The sequence below is a fragment of the Cololabis saira genome, chromosome 15 (genome assembly GCF_033807715.1).
Source record: "Cololabis saira isolate AMF1-May2022 chromosome 15, fColSai1.1, whole genome shotgun sequence".
NCBI lineage: Eukaryota > Metazoa > Chordata > Actinopteri > Beloniformes > Belonidae > Cololabis > Cololabis saira.
Genome location: NC_084601.1, coordinates 45221203 through 45243991, shown reverse-complemented (window position 1 = coordinate 45243991; position 22789 = coordinate 45221203). Strand labels below are relative to the sequence as shown.

Genomic DNA, 22789 nt, shown 5'->3' with positions numbered 1-22789 from the left:
CCTAACTCTGCCGTGTTCACGTAAAATAAACTGTTCACATAAAGAAACTGTTTAAATAAAAGAAACTGTTCACAGAAAATAAACTGTTTAAATAAAAGAAACTATTTATGTGAACAGTTTCTTTCTGTGAACAAACTGTTTAAATAAAAGAAACTGTTCACAGAAAGAAACTGTTCACAGAAAGAAACTGTTCACATAAATAAACTGTTCCAGCGTCTCCTGGACGAGCCTCGTTCTGCTCCGTGGTTGGAGGAGTAACTCACCTTGGACTCCACGTGGTAGGAGACGTAGTGGACGGTGCAGCGGAGCGGGATCTTCCTGACGGGCCAGGGGGCGTCGTAGGACAGGTAGGTGGGGAGGACGGAGATCCTCAGCTCCCCCTAGTGGTGAGAGAAGAAACCAATCAGAAACCAGAACCAGAACCCTAACCCTAACCCCAACCCCAACCAGGTAGGTGGGGAGGACAGAGATCCTCAGCTCCCCCTGGTGGTGAGAGAAGAAACCAATCAGAAACCAGAACCAGAACCCTAACCCAGGTAGGTGGGGAGGACAGAGATCCTCAGCTCCCCCTGGTGGTGGGGGGAGGAGGAACCAATCAGAAACATAGCAGACTTGAATTAGCTGTAGAAATTGGCGAGCCAGCCAGGAGGATAATCAGTCTTTTTTTTCTTATTTTCAAAATGATCAAAATCACAACTATATTTAAAAATTATCATTTAACATTTAATTATTCATAAACAAACTAAATAAAATAAAAAGTGCATGTTCCTATTACAAGTTGTCCGTTTTTCTCTTTACTATCTTGTCATTAAATCATTAAAAATCAATAGTGCAATTAAACAGAAACCACAACCAGGTAGGGGGGAGGACAGAGATCCTCAGCTCCCCCTGGTGGTGGGGGAGAGAAGGAACCAATCAGAAACCAGAACTAGGGATGGGCGGTATGGACAAAATATTTATCACAATAATTTCTGAGATTTATCCCAATAACGATAAAAAAAAAAAACCAATACAAAAAGTGTCATCAACGGGAATATTTATCTTTCTTTCTTTCTTTCTTTCTTTCTTTCTTTCTTTCTTTCTTTCTTTCTTTCTTTCTTTCTTTCTTTCTTTCTTTCTTTCTTTCTTTCTTTCTTTCTTTCTTTCTTTCTTTCTTTCTTTCAGGCTCATTTCCTCAATTTATAGTTTTTACCGTGAGATACAAATTCTTAACGTGGGGAATTTTTTTGACGGTTTATCATGAACGGTAAAATATCAAACATTCCTAACCAGAACCCTAACCCTAACCAGGTAGAGGGGAGGACAGAGATCCTCAGCTCCCCCTGGTGGTGGGGGAGAACAAACCAATCAGAAACCAGAACCCTAACCAGAAACAGATTTATGATCGCAGGATTTCTCCTGATTATCTCCTTGATCGGAGGTGGGGGTTTCCTGATTTATCGACAAACGCGTAAGTCGTCGGCGGCCTCCTTTAGTCACTTTTCCAGGCTGCCGGACGTGGCGGATGGATCAAGCAAAGCGATCAGCGCTCTGACTTTTACGCTGGGGGAGCAGGCCCGTAAGCTGGATGCGATTCTCGAGCTGAACCGCAGGCTGGCGGGGGTCTTTGAGCTCATCAACAAGATGGATAACAACATGGAGAAGCTGGGAGCTCAGCTTGGCCGGAATTGATTGATCACAAATTCATCTGATCGGAGTTTATTGAGGAATCAGAAGACTGAAAAGGCAGACGGAAAATTACTGAGCTGCCTGCAAATTGTTGATTTGATTTGGCCTTGATGGAGCGGCTTGGCAGGCCTCTTCGTCACAATCTCCCTGGAGGAATGTAAACATGACGCTCTGCACCCAACTCAACCCTCCCCCTCTCTCACAAACACCTGAGGATCTCCCTCCCAGAACTGTCTGCACTCTGGGCGAAGGTTCTCGGTTCTCAGAACCCAGAACCAGGTGGGGGGGGGGGGGGGGGGGGGGGATACTGATCCTCAGCTCCCCCTGGGGGGGAGAACAGGAACCACTCAGGAACCACATTCATTCTTCTGGGGTCCACCCAACCCCAACCCAAAGTCTCCCAGGACGATTTAATGATCTCTGAAGTTCTGCAGCTGGACGTAACCTGCAGATTTAAGTTCCTAACGGCGTGTAGACGCCCAGAATACCTGCTGTTGAAGTAGAGGAAACCATCGTCTGTGTCCCGCTGTGCCCCGTTCACTACCGTTATATGGAGAAGGGGCTCGCAAAAAACCCTAATATCTTCCGAAGGACTCCAAATGACACCAAACTTGCCTGGGTGAGTATACGACCATAAAAAATGCCAGAAATAAGGTCCAGGTTGTAAAAAACCGAACTTTCCCTTTAACCACATTTTCTAACGATTTGGAAAGGAATTGCTGCAGTAAATTGGCTTAGAATGTTCTATTTTACTGTCATGAGGAGGAAATATTGTAGAAAAACATTAATGTCCACATTAGTATAAATACAGGTTTGCATGGCCGGCACTTCTGATTCTAATGAAGTGAGAGAATCAGTTAGACAACACTTAAAGACTTTAAGTGTCTGACTGATCTTTTACAAAATTACAAGGTAGAAAATATTTATTGAACATAAAAAACTGAACATGTTTTAATTTCCAGCATTCTGTTGTTTTGGTTCCACCTCCTGGTGAATGTTGATAAAATTCTTATGGGGTTAGTGCGGCCAGTCTATTTCCTTATTTTACAACGCCGTTATTAATTGTTGTTTTTTTTTTCTCACTTGTTCCGCCGAACACCGAAAGTGTTTTTTTGCCATTACTGAACAATCGGAGCATCACTGCTGCTAAACAGTCCCCTCACAAACAGTGTCCAGCGGCGCTACGTTCCCAACGTTGTGTAGCTACTGTACAAACTCACCGGTATTACGGTACATGAAACATTCATATCAGAAGAAGGGCAGATTTTAATACCTGTTTATTGAAGTAGAGGAAGCCCTTGGGGCAGATTTTATTACCTGCTTGTTGAAGTAGAGGAAGCCCTTGGGGCAGATTTAGGTTTAGTATTACCGTATTGTCCCGAATATAAGACAGTGTTTTTTGCATTGAAATAAGACTGAAAAAGTGAGGGTCGTCTTACATTCGGAGTCTAGACGTTATACCCATTGACACCGCTAGATGGAGCCAGATATCTTTAAAGCGAATGCTGAAATTTACTCCCCAGGCCAAAGTGAACCCCTGTCACCAAGAAGAAAAATAAAAATAGCAGTAGCATGAATAAGAAAAATAAAAAATAGCGGTAAGAAAGAAAAGAGAAGAAAATAACTGAAGAGATAACAGAAAAGGAGAAATGTAGCGACAATCTGGAGAAAAGTGGGTCGAAGACGTTATGATGCAAACTTCAAGATCATGATTTGAATGAGGCAAAATAACATGCTTTTTCTCTTGAATATATTGTTATAATCATTTGTTTAAGATGTTCTGTAATTATTTTCTGTATAAAAATTTAATTTGGTGTTTAAAAAGTCTTTTTTCAAATTTGAGTCTTGAAAAAGGGGGTCGTCTTACAATCAGGGTCGTCTTATATTCGGGCCAATACGGTATTTTAATACGTGTTTATTGAAGTAGAGGAAACCCTTGGGGCAGATTTAGGTTTAGTATTATTTTAATACCTGTTTATTGAAGTAGAGGAAGCCCTTGGGGCAGTTGATGTTGTGGAAGGGGGAGAAGGACTCGATGGGGCCGTCGATGGTCATGGGGTGGAGCCTCATGGCGCCGCGGGAGGTGATTAGCATCCAGTGTGGCGACGGGCCGCAGATGAAGACCTGGAGGACGAGGAGAAGCGGTGAGCACGGTGCTGGGACAGAGATACAACCTTCAGAGACGGGTCTTACCCCCGAGTAGCCAGAAATGTCCTCGAAGTAGCGGAACCTGGCGATGCGACCTCTGACCCCCGAGTCCTCGCCGCCATCGCCCTTCTTGTCCTTCTTCAGCTTCGTCTTCTTCTCCCTGAAGTTGATGTTGTGGGGAACCTGAGGGGAGGAGGAGTGTAAGGTTTATCAACCTTTTCGACTAATTTGTCCTTATGAAACAATGAAACTATCAGAATAGGCTTAATTAGGTTTAATTAGGTCAGCTCAGAGAAGTGACTGCTGGGTTTTTCACATCCTCATCACTGTTAACAGAAGTCACAGGACAGGCCACTCCCTGGGGGTACTCGGGGGGGTCGTCTGCTCTGTTAACAGTTGGACACATCTGTCCAAGACTTCCTGTTTTCAGGAAGGGGCCCCAACGACTAGGGCTGCACGATTCTGGACAAAATGAGAATCACGATTTTTTTGCTTAGAATTGAGATCACGATTCTCTCACGATTTTTTTCCAATATAAAATGTATTGCACTTATTACTTTAACTTTGCAACAGCTGAACAAAAATATAATAACAATAAACATCTCTTGTCTTCTTTACACAAACCTTTGAATAATTTAAACAATAATAACAATTGAACAATATTTGTTCCTCCCTGAGTTGAACACCCTTTCAGAAAGGGGACTTGTAACAGATCCTGTAGTTCTGAGGCAACACATTATTCCTCTGGCTGCTTTTTGCTGTAACAGCTGACATTGAACATAAAAACAATAAACATCTCTCTTGTCTTTAAATAATTTTAACAATAACAATTTTAACAATATTTATGTGCAATATGTGTCAGGTGATGAGCAAAGGTAGATGTTTCTCCAAATGTAATCCACAATCATTAACAAAATATAACAAACATCACAACATGATAGTTGACCATGACAGGACTACAACAACCTAGAACATAGGCCTAGTCCTTTTTTATGCAGCCATCTTTAAAAAAAAAAAAAAAAAAAAAAATTGTCGTCATTTGGAAATGAGATTGCGTTCAAGCATGAATCGAGATCGCGATTTTTTTAACGATTAATCGTGCAGCCCTACCATCGACCCTATGTGACCCGCTGCTTTTAAAGATGTCTGTTTGTTTCTTCATACTGTGGAGGTCGCACCACACCAAAATGGTTGTCATTTTCTTTGTAGTTTTGTTTGTGTTTCACTATTAACATGCAAACATTTCAAGTAATGACAGTACACATAGTCTTTTGTTTTCACATGGCACACATTTTATTATTTGACAGTTAGTTTCTAATTTGAGTGCTTTTACTTTTTGTTCCTGACATGGATCTGGAGAGTCCTCCCCTGGCAAAAGGGGGCGACGCTGCTTGAGTTGGCCTTTTATCCTGGAGCAGGAAGTGGAAGAAGCCAACTGAGTGTGCCAGAGGGGGGACTCTACCAGCAATGATCCAGATTAATTTATTCTATTTGACTTTTTGGTTTGTTTTGGTTTTGTTAAATAACAATAATTTTAGTTGAAAATAATTTAGTTATTTCAATCTTTATTGTTATTAGTGTTAATTTATGGTATGGCGTTAATTGTTTATTCCTGCCCCCCTTTTGTGTCTTTGTAGTCTAGCCTGTCTGTATATAAACCCCCCCTTTGTGTCTAATGGCAGGTCAGTTATGTTGAGTTCATTCTAAGTTACTCTTTTTTTCTGTTGACCTCATTTTGGTTTAAAGGATCCTATTTTTCAGAAGTTGGTTTCCTATGTTTGTACTTTGGAGGTTTATTTTGTTAGTTAAAGTTATTTTGTAAAATAAACTCCAAGCCTTTACTTTACACACCTGGTGTTTTGCCGTCTTACTGCTTGGTCCCTCACAATACCAAGCCTCTTTAACTGAAAAGTCACATGTGTGACCATCTGTTTTCGTCCATTGTCCATTATCTATACACTGACAGTCCGTATATGGTCATTTCCTGTTTCCCATTTTCAAATAAAAGCGTGATGCAAAGGAGGAGCAAACAAGCATTTCGTCGAGAGCCAGAGAGCCATGTTGCTCTGCAGGGCTCCGACTTTGCTTCCCTTCTGCGCAGAAGGCCTGAAAAATAATTTCTAACAGTCTTTGTGTCTTTCCTAAATTGTTAATTTATGTATGTTGATTTAGGAACAAGGAGACTCCTGTTAAACACCTGGAGGTGTAACGGGGGTCTCCCTCGTAGTTCCTACCTTCTTGAATCGGACTTTCAGGTTGTTCTGCGGCTGCTGCTGGTCGTAGGTGAAAGCTTCGTAGATCAGGAGTTCGTGCTCCACGTGGACCTGGAGACGAGACAAGGTTCAGTTCCTGAGCAGGTTCCTGGTTCCTGAGCAGGTTCCAGGTTCTCGGTTCCCGGGCCGGTTCCCGGCAGCAGGAACTCACCAGCAGGTAGGGGCGGGTCCGGTTGTGTCCCAGCGACACCAGAACCACCTCCTTCACCAGAGGGATCTCTCCCTGCCGGGTCAGCTCCTCCTTCTTAGAGTCCCCGCCCTGGGAGGCCGACTGGCCCGACGACGAGTCCACCAGAACCCTCTGGCCCACCGGGAAGTTCTTCACCAGGAACACCAGGCGCCAGTCTGGCAGCTGGTACACCTGGAGATGAGAGGACAGATATGAGAGACGTAGATCTGACCAATCAGAGAGGAGAGACATGTCAGCTGGTACACCTGGAAACGAGAGGCAGGAATGAGTGATATTTTACCGTTCACGATAAACCGTCAAAAAAATTCCCCACGGTAAGAATTTGTATCTCACGATAAAAATGATAAATTCCTGTTGATGATGTTTTTGTGTAAAACTGATTTATGGAAGGAAGAAAGAAAGATATTCTTGCGGTTCTACGTTGGTTTAACGCAGAACCTTAAATCAGGATATCATAACTGAACCAGCCCTTTGAGCAAAACATACATGGTGCCCCGTGTGAGGACGAGAGCATAGAACAGAGTAATGTAGAGCAGATAGATAGATAGATAGATAGATAGATAGATAGATAGATAGATAGATAGATAGATAGATAGATAGATAGATAGATAGATAGATAGATAGATAGATAGATAGATAGATAGATCTTTATTCACCTCCATGACTCCGTTCTCCCTGCAGATCACACACCAGTGACTCGGCTCCGTCTTCCCGGGACTTCCCTCGGTCCCGGAACCAGAACCAGGTTCATCTTTAGCAGGTCCAGCGTTAGCGTTGGAGTCTCCGTAGAGCATCTCCTCCTCGTCGTCCATGGTGTTGCTGTTGAACACGGAGACTAGTTAGTGCTAGTTAACCTCTTAACCTCTAGTTAGTGTTAATAAAGCTCTAGTTAGTGTTAGTAAAGCTCTAGTTAGTGTTAGTAAAGCTCTAGTTAGCGTTGGAGTCTCCGTAGAGCATCTCCTCCTCGTCGTCCATGGTGTTGCTGTTGAACATGAATGATGTCATCAATAGAATAACAGTCATTTACAGACTGTTCCTGGTGTAATTAATGTCACCAGACAACTATCAACCCTTTATCAGCTGTAGTAGCAGCAGCCTGGTGTAACCGGGACAGTACCATCTCAGCCCCGGGGCGGGCCCCAACTCCTCACCTGAGCTCCTGGATCACCGTCTCCACCTCCGATGGGTTCCGGCTGAGCGAGTCTTCTCTGGTGCAGCAGCTGACCCGGTTCTCCGTGGTGAACATGCCGCTAACGTCCCGGTAGGCGCACAAGGTGATCACCCTGGAGAGCTGAGGAGAGAGAGATGGATCAGCTCCGGGTTCGACCACCAGGGGGCGCCGGCGTATGGAGCTAGAACAGTGCATTTGTGAATTTTGGCCTGTGAATTTGTGAATTTTGGCCTGTGCATTTGTGAATTTTGGCCTGTGCATTTGTGGATCGGTCTGTGCATCTGTGGATCGGTGTGTGCATTTGTGGATCGGTGTGTGCATTTGTGGATCGGTCTCAGTTTGTTTTTCGGTCATGACATCACAAAAAAAATAATAAAAATAAGACAAACATCAAAATAGCTTTTACAAAATTTAAAATGAAATAAAAATGACAAAAAAGTTTGCAATATTTCAATATTGTTTATTCCCCCGCGTCCCACTTCCCTGAAATGGTCATATCACTTGACGCTGAAAAAGCGTTTGACCGAGTGGAATGGCAGTATTTATTTGCAACTTTAAAAAAATTTGGTTTCAGTGATTCTTTTGTTTCTTGGATAAAACTCCTCTATTCTCATCCTCTAGCCACAGTAATTACTAATTGACAGCAATGGAGCATTTCTCCCTTGGCAGAGGCACTTGCCAGGGCTGCAGTCTGTCACCTTTGCTGTTCGCCATTGCCATTGAGCCTCTGGCCATTGCTCTTAGGCAATCCAAGGACTTCCAGGGTATAGAGCGAGGTGGCCTAACAAACAAAATATCTTTATATGCAGACGACATTCTTTTATATGTTACAGACCCATTGAAATCCGTTCTTACCATTCTCAACATTCTAACTCAATTCGGAAAAATCTCAGGCTATAAAATCAATTTTGAAAAAAGCGAAATGTTCCCTCTCAATCAAGCGGCCACTCTAATCCCGGAATCACATTTCTCATTTAAAATTGTCAGTAAGGGCTTTAAATATTTTGGGGTCCAGATCACTCCTGCTTTTTCGTCCCTCTTTACTAAGAATTTTGGTATTTTGTTTGGAAAATGTAAAAAAGACATGGTTAGATGGATGAACCTCCCACTGTCCATAGCTGGCCGAATTAATCTGATTAAAATGGTTATACAACCTACATTTCTTTACCTTTTTCAGAACATCCCGATCTTGATTAAGAAGACATTCTTTAACTCATTAGAAAGGAACATATCATCGTTTATTTGGAACGGTAAACCACACAGAATTAAAAGAAGTGCTCTCCAACGACCTAAAAAGCTTGCTGGCCTAGCCCAACCTAACTTTATTTATTACTATTGGGCATGTAATATTAAAGCAATGTTGCACTGGATGGGAGTGTGTGCGTGAGGTCTGGGTGAGAATGGAATACGCTTATAGTTCACTTGATCTAGGTTCCATACTATGTGCCCCATCACCCCCCACTCTTACCCAGTTTTGCGCTAACCCTGTGGTCTGTCACTCAATCAGAATTTGGTCACAGTTCAGAAGACATTTTAAATTGCAAACAACTTCAATGCATTCCCCCATTAAAAACAATTATAACTTCCAACCCTCTCTCTCTGATTCTACCTTCGGTATTTGGTCCACAAAGGGCATTAAGTCTATTTCTCATCTGTTTGTGGATGGCAAGTTTGGATCTTTCGCGCAACTCTCGCAACTGTTTGATCTTCCAAAATCCCACTTCTTTAGATTCCTACAAATTAAACATTTTGTTCAGAAAAATATCACTTCCTTTCCAAATCTTCCAGCAAACAACACAATTGATAATATTCTGTCATTTTCCCCTTCCCGCAAGGCTCTAATCTCTGCTCTCTATAACGCTATTTGTGACATCACCCCTCATTCTCTGCAGGATGTTAAGAGACTTTGGGAGAACGACCTTGGTGAGGAAATGACAGACGGTCGATGGGAGGCAGTACTTGGCCTAGTATATACCTCTTCCCCTTGCGCCAGGCACAGCGTGATACAACTTAAAATAGTTTTGAGGGCACACCTGACCAAGGCAAGACTAGCCCAGATCTTCCCTACTGTTGACCCTTCATGCCCTCGCTGTAAAGGTCAACCAGCAGATTATATACACATGTTCTGCCCCAAACTTAACACATTCTGGTCCAACATTTTTAACGCCTATTCCTAGGGTTGCAAAGGGGTGGAAAATTTCCGGTAAATTTCCGGAAACTTTCCGGAAACTTTCCATGGGAAGTTAAGCTGGGAAATTTTGGAAATATTCCAAATTGGAAACTTTCCATGGGAATTATGGGAATTATTGGGAATTTATGGGAATTTATGGGAATTAACTGGAAATTGGGGGTAATTTAAACAAACTGTATCATATCCAAACTTAATGTAAATATTTATTTTGTCATAAGCAGATATCTATGCAAGATAATACAAAAACATGACATTTCAACAGATTTATTTGAGTAGAACTTTAGTTTTTATTCTTGTATGAACAATTATTTTAATGAACAACAAAAACATGAATGTTGAGTAAATACTAACTCACCCCACTCCCCCACCCAATCAAAAAGTAAAATGACCCCAACCCCCCCCCCCAAAAAAAAAAAGTCCCATTCAAAATGTTAAATGAAAGGAGCCCCACTCCCTCCAAAAAAGTCCAACCTTCAATTCTGTAAATGTCTTATATATTCCCGTTAATTCCCATGGAAAGTTTCCAACTTTTGCAACCCTACCTATTCCACAATATTTCAAAAAGTCATCAACCCCAATCCTGTATGTGCCCTATTTGGACTCGCTCCTGAAACGCACACCTTTAAAAGGCAAAGCTCAGGTAATTATAGCTTTTTCCTCCTTGATTGCCAGACGTCTCATCCTTCTTTCCTGGAAAGAACAAGCTCCACCTAACTTCACCAGGTGGATTAGAGATATTATGCATTTTTTGAAGCTGGAGAAAATTAGATACACCCTTAAAGGTTCCTCACAAAATTTTAGGGAAATTTGGGCTCCCTTTTTGGAGTATTATGAGAATTTACAAACACCACTGAATGATAACTAGAATATTTTTTTTTTTAGAGTGAGGCGGCGGCTTTCCCTCATGATATCCCTCATTATTTTTGCAATTTAATAGTACTATTATAATAATAATATTATTACTCACCGTGGATATCTGAGGTTTCTGCAGGTATTATTAATATTATTATTATTATTATATTTATTACTCACCGTGGATATCCGAGGTTTCTGCAGGGCCAGGTATATTATTATTAGTAGCAGTAGTATTCTACTCACCGTGGATATCTGGGGTTTCTGCAGGTATTATTAATATTATTATATTTATTACTCACCGTGGATATCTGAGGTTTCTGCAGGGCCAGGTATATTATTATTAGTAGCAGTAGTAGTAGTAGTAGTATTCTACTCACCGTAGAGATCTGGGGTTTCTGCAGCGCCAGCCGGTGCGTCTTCAGGTATATTATTATTATTATTAGTAGTAGTAGTAGTAGTAGTATTATTCTACTCACCGTAGATATCTGGGGTTTCTGCAGGTATTATTATTATATTATATTTATTATTATATATATTACTAACCGTAGATATCTGGGGTTTCTGCAGCGCCAGCCGGTGCGTCTTCAGGTACGAGTCACTCTTCAGGGCGAACATGGTGACGACGCCCTCGGCCGTCATGATGACCACGTAGGGGTCGGCCACGGAGCAGTGCACTATGGGAGATCCCAGGTCCACAGGCACGAAGTGCAGCTGCTTCACTGGGGGTTAAAGGTCAAAGGTCACCACGGAGCAGTGCACTATGGGAGATCCCAGGTCCACGGGCACGAAGTGCAGCTGTTTTACTGGGGGTTAAAGGTCAAAGGTCAGGGGTCACCGCAGAGCAGTGAACTATGGGAGATCCCAGGTCCACGGGCACGAAGTGCAGCTGCTTCACTGGGGGTTAAAGGTCAGAGGTCAGGGGTCAAAGGTTGGGGTTAAAGGTCAAAGGTCAGGGTTAGGGGTTAAAGGTCAGGGTTAGGAGGAGGAAACGGGAGTGGAACCAGAGATCCGGTCCATTTCATTTTGTAATAAACGTACCAAATTTAATAACTTTTTCAGTTCATTTTGTAATAAACGTACCAAATTTAATAACTTTTTCAGTTCAGTTTGTAATAATCATACCAAAATCATAAAAAAAAAAAAGAAATCGATATAAACGATATTGTCTCGTACCATATCGCGTTTGAAAATATATCGATATATATTAAAATCTGGATATATCACCCAGCCCTAGTTCTAATGTTGGTTTTTATTCCTACCTCCCTCCAGAATAAAAAACTAATCTAAATCAGGTGGATTCCTACCTCCCTCCCTAACAATATTTAGTCCTAATGTTGGTTTTTATTTAGTCCTAATGTTGGTTTATATTTATATTTATATCAATGACCCCCATCTCTAGACTTTATAAGAAAAAAACAAAATGCTTTGATTTAAAGTTTATTTCGTTAAAAAAGTTGAAATTTTGAGAAAAAAAGTTGAAAAAAATTTTAAATAGAGAGAAAAGTTGAAATTTTGAGAAAAAAGTTGAAATTTTGAGAGAAAAGTTGAAATTTTGAGAGAAAAGTTGAAATTTTGAGAAAAAAGTTGAAATTTTGAGAAAAAATTTGATATTTTGAGAAAAAAGTAGAAATTTTTTTTTGTGAACAATTGTTTTATTGAAATTATAATCTCACATGACAAGGTTGAGAAATACAAACATTTTCAACGTACCCCTCCCTCCCTCCCCCTGGCGGCATCCCCCCACCCCCCCCTCTCGGTCTAATGTCTCACAATTCTTCTACGTGCCTTTATTCTAAATTAAGCAGGTTCGTTATAGCCGAAGCGGCTCTCCTCCATGAGTCCAGTGTAGAGGTTTTGGCTTTGTTCACCCGTGCTGTACACAGTTCTAGCATGACCACATCCAGAAAGTATTCCAGCCATTTTCTAGCATACAATTTGTGAGGGGGCAGCCAGCGTTGTACTATCAGTTTTTTGGCGGCCGTCAAGCCAGCCAGCCAAACCTTGCGTTGTTTCTCATTCAGCCCCAAATGTGAATCATCATTGAGCAAGAGGAGAGTCGGCTCCAGAGGTACAGGTTTGTCAATTATATTAGATAAAGTCACTGTTACCTTCCTCCAAAAGCCATGAACCTCCGGGCAGTCCCATACCATATGCTTAAATGTTCCTGGTGTGTTCAAGGAGCACAAGTCACAGTTCGGGTTGGTTGACAACTTCATATGAAATCTCAAAAGTGGTGTCAGATAGGCCTTCTGACACAACTTATAGTGAATCAACTGGTGGTTGGGGTTCTTGGACGCATGAAATGTGTTCCCCCAGACATTTTCCCAGTTTATGTCCTCCTCCGCAACAGCCAAGTCTCTAGACCATACCTTAGCCAGGGGTAGCTTCTTCTGTGTGAGTGTTTGAAGTCGTGAATACATCACTGATACGAGACCCCTAGTGTTCATTGTGAGTAGCCAGCCTACCACAGGGTGTGTCTGCAGCTTAGAGTTAGTCAACACACCACAGGCGCGAAGAGCCGACCGTAGTTGGAGGTATAGAAAGTGAGATGTCCTTGGCAAATTAAAACGAGAACACAGTGTCTGAAAGCTAAGCATACCTTCTGGATCAAATACATCTCAGAGATTATACACACCCTTCGAGGACCATGATGCTGACTCAAACGGTTTATTCCCTGAGACAATATTCTTGTTCCCCCACAGCGGAGTGTTCAGATGCCATTTCCAATTCCCCCCAAGACTCTTCTCAACCGTCTTGAAATTTCTTATAGAATTTGTAATAACCGGCCCAAAGCGTAACATGCATTGGTTGATAGATAATCCAGAGAATAAGATCCCTTCGAGTTTGTATGGAAACACCAGTGCATCTTCTACATCCCTCCAGGCTACCTGGGAGGAGCGGTCAAGCCATGTCTTCAGTGGGCGTAGCTGAAATGCCTGATGGTACCTCAAAGTTTGGGAAGGCCAGCCCACCCTCCTGCTTTGATCGCTGTAAGGTGGAGAATTTAATTTTGGGATGCCCACTATTCCAGATATATTTTCGTAGCAGGGAGTCAACTTTCTTCCAATATCCCGCCGGAGGAGGGAGCGGAATCATCATGCTAACAAAATTGAGACGAGGCAACACGTTCATTTTGACAGAGGCAATCCTTGTTTGCAGTGAAGCTGGTAATTTAGTCCATATAGCTATATCACGTTCCACTTCTTTAAAAATGTTCTCATAATTTGTTTTTACAATATTATGCAGTGAAGGCTGAATCTGGATGCCCAAATACGTGATCCCTGCTGTGATGGGAATGTCATAAGGTAAAACTACCGATTTCGCTGGTTCATTCAGGGGCATCAGAGCTGACTTTGTCCAATTGATCTTATAGCCGGATAACATCCTGAACTCTTCAAAAGTGGTTAAAAGAGAGGGTATTGACTTTTCGATGTCTGATAAATAGATAAGTACATCGTCAGCAAAAGCCGATATGGTATGCGACGAGGCTTTAATCCGAATAGGAGCAATGACCTGGCTCTCCCTCAGATGTTGGGCTAGCGGTTCTAATGAGAGAATAAATAAACTTGGCGAGAGGCCACATCCCTGTCGGGTCCCACGAAAAATGGGAAAGGGGCTCGAGTGTAAGCCGTTCGTGGACACCATGGCGTTGGGGTTAACATATAAAACACGAATCATGTCGACAAACCCCTCCCCAGTCCAAATCTCTCCAGGACCGCCCACAGATACTGCCACACGAGCCTGTCAAACGCTTTTTCGGCATCAAGTGACAGTATCGCGCATGGAGTCTGTAATTGTTGAGTTTCATGAATTACATGTATTAGGCGTCGGATATTGTCCGCTGCTAAGCGCCCTTTCATGAAGCCAGTCTGATCCTTGATGAATTAGTCTGTCCATGTACCTCTCCAAACGTAATGCCAGTACCTTAGAATACAGCTTCTTGTCTGAGTCAATTAACGAGATCGGTCTGTAATTGGAGCAGTCAGTTTTGTCTTTCCCTTTTTTAGGGATTAGCGAAATCAGGGCGGCGTTAGTGTGAGTAGGGAAATAGCCTTTCTTAACCGCTGATTGGATCGACTCCAACAAAACAGGTCCCAAAATATCCCAGAAGTGTAGTAAGAGCTCTGGCGGTATGCCGTCTGGACCTGGCGATTTCCCTTTATTTGTCATCCTAAGCGCAGTCTCCAGCTCCTTTAAGGATATGGGACGACCCAGATCTGTTGCTTCCTGCTCCCCTAACGTGGGCAAATCCAGACTGCTCAGAAATTGCCTACATTTCTCTGAGTCAAAATCACTCGTTGATTTGTACAGCTCCCTATAAAAAGAGTGGAACACGACATTTATCTCTTTTGGGTCAGATGTAAATTCATTATTAGCCGTTTTGATGGTATTGATTGATGCTCTGGATTCGCTTTGTTTAAGCTTCAGCACCAATAACCTGCTTGGTTTGCTTCCGTTAAAATAATAGCTCTGCCTGACTCTGTGCATGATGAATTCCGCTCACCTCCTCAACAGATCACTGAGCTCCACCCTGACTCCCCTCAGTTCTTTTTCCGTCGATTTAGCGTATTTACCCTTTAACCGCTTCTCAAGTATGTGACATTTCTTTTCTAACTCGCAGATCCTGCGGCTCCTCTCTTTTTTGAGATGAGATGCATAAGAGGATGTAAAGTCCCTAATACACCCCTTGGTGGCCATCCATATATATGAGGCATCCTCTACTGAACCTATATTATTGGCTACGAATTCTGTAATCCTTTTCCTAAATTGTGTTACAAATACCTCATCCTGCAGAAGCGTTGTATTAAAGCGCCATCTCGGTGTTCTATTGAGTTTGTGACTAAGATCTATCGTCATCAACAACGGGTTATGGTCAGATAGTATCGCCGGCAGCACCTGTATGTGATCTCCGCCCGTTTTCAGACTCGAAGAGAGCAGAAAGTAGTCGATTCTGGAATGTGATTTATGATACGCAGAAAAGTATGTATAGTCTCTAATGCCCTGGTTCTGAATGCGCCACATATCAACTAGGCTAATATTTTGTATCATGGCGTTGAGAGCAGCTGATGCTGCCCGCTGGGTGTGGGAAACCGACAAGGTGGATCTATCTAAGTTAAGGTCGCACACTGCGTTCATATCCCCTCCCACAATCAGCTCATAGTCTGATAAAGACAGAAGCTCCTTGGTAAGTTCTGGAAAAAAGAGAGGGTCAAAAACTGCTGGTGCGTATACTGATACAAAGGCTACTTTCTTTCCATATATGGATGTACATAAATATGCTATGCGGCCTGATGTCCCTTTATTAACCTTTTCCACCTCTAAGGTCAGGCTCCTTTTGGCCAAAATGACTGTCCCCCTAGAGTTAGAACTCCCACAATCTGAAGCCACAACTTTATATTGCTTATTTTGAAAGCGTGATACATCCTCCACCCTCAGGTGTGTTTCTTGAATAAATGCTACATCTACATCCTTGCGACGGAGTAAGTCTAAGCATTTCACTCTTTTAAGTTTTGCATTCAGTCCCCGGACATTATAGCTCAAAATAGTTAGCTTAACCATTATCAAAATGGGTAGCTATTGCTCCAGATGTGACAATAAAAGGCTTAACCCTGATGTAAAAGTCATAACCGAGATACCCATCCTCCCACCTCCCTCTGCCGCCCCCCCAAACCCCCCTGAACAGTGGTTCCGATCCGTGTGACTTCTGCATAACGCAGCTCAGCAAGACTTCCTAAACTCCTATCCATCCCTCCCTTGTAACAGTTAACTCCCTCCCGTCAGGTTAACACACAGCAGTAACACATACACCTGGCCGGAGATCCCTTATTCGTCCAAAATAATTAGATAGTAAAAAATAAAGTGCAGGTAAAAACAAAAATAGGCACATATCTGTGAATATCGTGACCTCTGTCATCAATTCCAGCCATAAATCAAAAAAGTATTTGGTAAATATAAATACCCCCTCTAAGATTATTTTTTCAACAACCATAAGTAAACATTTTCATAACTAGGGCATCCTAGAATAACAAGATATAAAAATATAAAATAAACATTCTGGCAAACAGTTCCCCCACCTCAACCCTGCAACAGGTAGGGGGGCGGTGCGAACAGACCACGCCCCCTGCAGCCGCGAGCTTCTCCGACCCGAACCTGCGCTCTCAGTGCGAACCTCACCGGCACAAGACAACAAAACGGGTCAAGTTTTCCCCCGGAGAGTCATAGCAGACAACCGTGCTCCAATGATGCAGCTGGTCGACCCCGACCTCATCCGCGCTGGTCCGCAGTGTCGGACTGCTCCATGTCATCCTCCTCCGGTCGCGACGCATCTCCCGACCCGACGGTGAACAGCCGGCGGCGCGACGACGGTCCCTCCCCGGCATCCTTCCTCAGGAACTGTGCGGCCTCGCGCGCTGAAGTGAAGGTGCGTTGTTCATTGTTGATAGTCATCCTCAGGGTGGCCGGGTAGAGTAGAAAAGCCGGGATGCCTCTCTCATACAGCTCCTTCATCACCTCTCCATACGCCTTCCTCCTCTCGCTCGTGTACGCGCTGTAATCCGCATAGAACCGTATTGTCCTCCCGGCGTCCTGTATGGGAGCTTTTTTCCTCACCTCGCGAGCCCCTTGCAGGATGGTGTTGCGGTCCTGATACCTGAGCACTTTGAATATCATGGTAGCCTGGCCGTTGTTCTTGTTGCTGCGGATTCTGTGGTCGCGTTCTATTTGAATCTTGGTTTCACCAAGCGAGGGGATCCACTTTGGCAGCATTTCTTGTAGGAAAGCGATCGCATCCCCTCCCTCTCTGCCGGTTGCAATCCCCATAATTCTCACGTTGTTCCGCCGGTCTTGGTCCTCCAGCGAGGCAACTTTCAGCTGCAACTTTTCCAGATCGGCGGTGTTGTTACTCACTTCCCTTTTCATGGCTCTCGTCTCGGCTTGTACCCGATCCACTTTCGCGACCAGTCCATTGACAGTTTCCATGTGGGCTTCCACTTTCCTCTCCAAGCTCTCTACAGAGTTTTTCATTCCGTCGATAGCTCCCTGAACAGCCCGTGTCACCGCTGCTTCCAGGTTATCTTGTTGTCTGGATAACGCTAGCTCAATAGCCACGCTCACGCTGCTAGCAATGTTAGCATCCACGCCGCCGTCCTCTGACTGTTTGCGTTTTGCTGCAGGAGTTTTGGCTGGCGAACAGCCCAGTTTCTTGTTCCCCGACATCTTCTACAACTTTATCAATTCAGTAAATAAGATTTTCAAAACGTGTAACCTGACTAAATATCAAAATTGAGGGATAGCTAGTAGGAGCTCTAGTGTCCTCCGACCATTGCATCTGCAGGTCACTTCCGGTCTCCAAAAAGTTTAAATTTTGAGAAAAAAGTTGAGAAAAAAGTTGAAATTTTAAGAGAAAAGTTGAAATTCTGAGAAAGAAGTTGAAATTTTGAGAAAAAAGTTGAAATTTTGAGAAAAAAGTTGAAATTTTGAGAAAAAAGTTGAAATTTTGAGAAAAAAGTTGAAATTTTGAGAAAAAAGTTGAGAAAAAATATGAAATTTTGAGAAAAATATGACATTTTGAGAAAAAGGTGAAATTTTGAGAAAAAAGTTGAAATTTTGAGAGAAAAGTTGAAATTTTGAGAAAGATGTTGAAATTTTGAGAAAAAAGTTGAGAAAAAAGTTGAAATCTTGAGAAAAAGGTGAAATTTTGAGAAAAAAGTTGAAATTTTGAGAAAAAAGTTGAAATTTTGAGAAAAAAGTTGAAATTTTGATGAAAAAAGTCAAAATGTCGAAAACGCACACAAGAACTAACGCACGAAAACCTACCTCCCTCCCTAACCATATTTAGTCCTAATGTTGGTTTTATATTTCTTGGTGTTCCTACCTCCCTCCCTAACCATATTTAGTCTTAATGTTGGTTTATATTTATATTTCTTGGTGTTCCTACCTCCCTCCCTAACCATATTTAGTCCTAATGTTGGTTTATATTTATATTTCTAGGTGTTCCTACCTCCCTCCCTAACCATATTTAGTCTAATGTTGGTTTATATTTATAGGTGTTCCTACCTCCCTCCCTAACCATATTTAGTCCTAATGTTAGTTTTATATTTCTAGGTGTTCCTACCTCCCTCCAGCAGACGGAGACCCATGGGCGACACCTGGACGATGTACTGGTTCTCCCCGATGTTCCCGGCAAACACGGTGGGGCCTTGGGTGGCGAAGCCGCTGGTGTCCAGTTCCATGATCTCCTGCCCCGTCTGGAGGATCTACAGAGGGAAATCAATTTAATTCAATTCAATTTAATTCACTTTTATTTGTTAAACATATTAACAGACATGTGTAAAGTAGTGATGCACCGAAATGAAAATTTGTGGCCGAAACTGAAAGCGAAAATAATAATAAACACTTGGCCGAATACCGAACATGGTTCTTCAGCAGTTTTTCATTTATTTTTCCAATTTTTTCACCATTGCATAAATCAAATACATTTGATTTAGGCTTTTCAAAGAAAAAAATCTTTTACAAAATTACAAGGTAGAAAATATTTATTGAACATAAAAAACTGAACATGTTTTAATTTCCAGCATTATGTTGTTTTGGTTCCACCTGCTGGTGAATGTTGGTAAAATTCTTATGTGGTTAGTTTTTGGTTGGCCAACGATTTATGTTTGTGGTTCAACCGTTACGGGAGCGGCCAGTCTATTTCCTTATTTTACAACGCCGTTATTGTTTGGTTTTTTTCCCACTTATTCCACCGAACACCAAAAGTGTTTTTTTGCCATTTGCGGCCGAACAATTTCGGTTACCGAACAATCGGTGCATCCCTAGTATAAATATTCACGGTTGTAGCCAGAAATTTCCACCATTCACGGCAAATTAATGGCAGACAGAATCAGAACCAGCAGAAAAAGGAGACGGTAATATTTCAATTTTATAAAGAGCGGGCGGCAGTTATCTTGTAATATTCGTCGTTTACTTAACATAATAATGTCAAAATCTGTTACAGAATATCCTGAATTGGTGGTCTCTATGGATGCAGAGAAGGCCTTTGACCGCGTAGAGTGGGGTTATTTATTTTCAGTTCTTACAAGATTCGGATTTGGTCAAAAATATATTTCATGGATTAAATTGCTTTACAGTGCCCCTACTGCAAGTGTAATTACCAACTCTGCTCGGTCTGAGTTCTTCCCTTTAACACGCGGTTGCCGCCAGGGCTGCCCCTTGTTGCCCATGCTTTTCGCTGTTGCAATCGAACCGCTTTCCATCGCTTTGAAGAGCTCACCGCTCTTCTCTGGTATCAATAGGAATGGGATAGAACACAGAGTCTCACTATACGCGGATGACCTGTTGCTTTATATCTCTAATCCTACTGTCTGTATTAACAAGATTCTTGATATTTTACAAACTTTTGGTTCCTTCTCGGGATATAAGTTGAATATTGATAAGAGCGAGTGTTTTCCTCTCAATAATGTGGCCGACCCCTGACCCCTGACCCCCCTCCCTGACCTTTGACCCCCCGTATCTCACCATGGTGGAGTCGTCTCTGCTCAGGATCAGGAATCCCTGACCTCTGACCCCCCCTGACCTTTGACCCCCCGTATCTCACCATGGTGGAGTCGTCTCTGCTCAGGATCAGGAATCCCTGACCTTTGACCCCCCCTGACCTTTGACCCCCCGTATCTCACCATGGTGGAGTCGTCCCTGCTCAGGATCAGGAATCCGTGTTTCTTGTTGTCGTCCTCCAGCGGAGGATCCGTCTTCTCCTTCTCCGTCTTCTCCTCCTTCTCTGCCTCCTTCTCCTCCTCCGTCTCCGTCTTCCCTCCATCGTCAGAGTCGTCCCCTTTACCGTCCTGGGGGGGGGGAGACCTGGTGAGACCAGATCCCGGACCAGAACCCGGACCAGGACCCGGACCAGAACCCGGACCAGAACCCGGACCAGGACCCGGACCAGAACCCGGACCAGGACCCGGACCAGAACCCGGACCAGAACCCGGACCAGAACCCGGACCAGAACCCGGACCAGAACCCGGACCAGAACCCGGACCAGAGCCCGGACCAGAGCCCGGACCAGAACCCGGACCAGAACCCCCTACAGTTCTTACCTTCTTCTCCTCGCGGGCGTCGCTGCAGACGACCGTCCACATGTCGTGGCAGCCGGGCAGCTCGAAGGTGGTGACGACCTGAGGCCGGATGGATCTCTGGAGAAACCAGTGTTAAATTAATAAATAATTATAAATTAATAAATATCTGACACTAAACGACCTGAGGCCGGATGGATCTCTGGAGAAACCAGTGTTAAATTAATAAATAATTATAAATGAATAAATATCTGACACTAAACGACCTGAGGCCGGATGGATCTCTGGAGAAACCAGCGCTTAAATTAATAAATAATTATAAATGAATAAATATGTGACACTAAACGACCTGAGGCCGGATGGATCTCTGGAGAAACCAGTGTTAAATTAATAAATAATTATAAATTAATAAATATCTGACGTGACGACCTGAGGCCGGATGGATCTCTGGAGAAACCAGCGGTTAAATTAATAAATAATTATAAATTAATAAATATGTGACACTAAACGACCTGAGGCTGGATGGATCTCTGGAGAAACCAGCGCTTAAATTAATAAATAATAAATATGTGACACTAAACGACCTGAGGCCGGATGGATCTCTGGAGAAACCAGCGCTTAAATTAATAAATAATTATAAATTAATAAATATCTGACACTAAACGACCTGAGGCCGGATGGATCTCTGGAGAAACCAGCGTTAAATTAATATACAATTATAAATTAATAAATATCTGACACTAAACGACCTGAGGCCGGATGGATCTCTGGAGAAACCAGCGGTTAAATTAATAAATAATTATAAATTAATAAATATCTGACACTAAACGACCTGAGGCCGGATGGATCTCTGGAGAAACCAGTGTTAAATTAATAAATAATTATAAATTAATAAATATCTGACGTGACGACCTGAGGCCGGATGGATCTCTGGAGAAACCAGCGCTTAAATTAATAAATAATTATAAATTAATAAATATGTGACACTAAACGACCTGAGGCCGCATGGATCTCTGGAGAAACCAGCGCTTAAATTAATAAATAATAAATATGTGACACTAAACGACCTGAGGCCGGATGGATCTCTGGAGAAACCAGCGCTTAAATTAATAAATAATTATACATTAATAAATATCTGACACTAAACGACCTGAGGCCGGATGGATCTCTGGAGAAACCAGCGTTAAATTAATAAATAATTATAAATTAATAAATATGTGACACTAAACGACCTGAGGCCGGATGGATCTCTGGAGAAACCAGTGTTAAATTAATAAATAATTATAAATTAATAAATATCTGACACTAAACGACCTGAGGCCGGATGGATCTCTGGAGAAACCAGTGTTAAATTAATAAATAATTATAAATTAATAAATATCTGACACTAAACGACCTGAGGCCGGATGGATCTCTGGAGAAACCAGTGTTAAATTAATAAATAATTATAAATTAATAAATATCTGACACTAAACGACCTGAGGCCGGATGGATCTCTGGAGAAACCAGTGTTAAATTAATAAATAATTATAAATTAATAAATATCTGACGTGACGACCTGAGGCTGGATGGATCTCTGGAGAAACCAGCGCTTAAATTAATAAATAATAAATATGTGACACTAAACGACCTGAGGCCGGATGGATCTCTGGAGAAACCAGCGCTTAAATTAATAAATAATTATAAATTAATAAATATCTGACACTAAACGACCTGAGGCCGGATGGATCTCTGGAGAAACCAGTGTTAAATTAATAAATAATTATAAATTAATAAATATCTGACACTAAACGACCTGAGGCCGGATGGATCTCTGGAGAAACCAGTGTTAAATTAATATACAATTATAAATTAATAAATATCTGACACTAAACGACCTGAGGCCGGATGGATCTCTGGAGAAACCAGTGTTAAATTAATAAATAATTATAAATAATAAATATGTGACACTAAACGACCTGAGGCCGGATGGATCTCTGGAGAAACCAGCGCTTAAATTAATAAATAATTATAAATTAATAAATATCTGACACTAAACGACCTGAGGCCGGATGGATCTCTGGAGAAACCAGTGTTAAATTAATAAATAATTATAAATTAATAAATATCTGACACTAAACGACCTGAGGCCGGATGGATCTCTGGAGAAACCAGTGTTAAATTAATATACAATTATAAATTAATAAATATCTGACACTAAACGACCTGAGGCCGGATGGATCTCTG

The 22789-nt window shown here is 42.2% G+C and overlaps 1 protein-coding gene across 2 annotated transcripts in view; it reads right to left on the bottom strand.

Moving 5' to 3' along the window:
• The window catches only part of LOC133460986 (cleavage and polyadenylation specificity factor subunit 1-like), an 81533-nt gene that overhangs the window by 22655 nt on the left and 36089 nt on the right, over positions 1 to 22789 (bottom strand). For both annotated transcript variants that reach the window (XM_061741713.1, XM_061741714.1), the window contains exons 17-27: positions 20588 to 20683; positions 20171 to 20335; positions 18610 to 18751; positions 11040 to 11215; positions 7431 to 7570; positions 6936 to 7098; positions 6241 to 6450; positions 6051 to 6140; positions 3862 to 3999; positions 3640 to 3792; positions 264 to 380 (exon numbers count right to left, since the gene is read on the bottom strand). In XM_061741713.1, the coding sequence (XP_061597697.1) occupies positions 264 to 380; positions 3640 to 3792; positions 3862 to 3999; positions 6051 to 6140; positions 6241 to 6450; positions 6936 to 7098; positions 7431 to 7570; positions 11040 to 11215; positions 18610 to 18751; positions 20171 to 20335; positions 20588 to 20683 (1590 nt within the window). The remainder of the gene's footprint in view (positions 1 to 263; positions 381 to 3639; positions 3793 to 3861; positions 4000 to 6050; positions 6141 to 6240; positions 6451 to 6935; positions 7099 to 7430; positions 7571 to 11039; positions 11216 to 18609; positions 18752 to 20170; positions 20336 to 20587; positions 20684 to 22789) is intronic.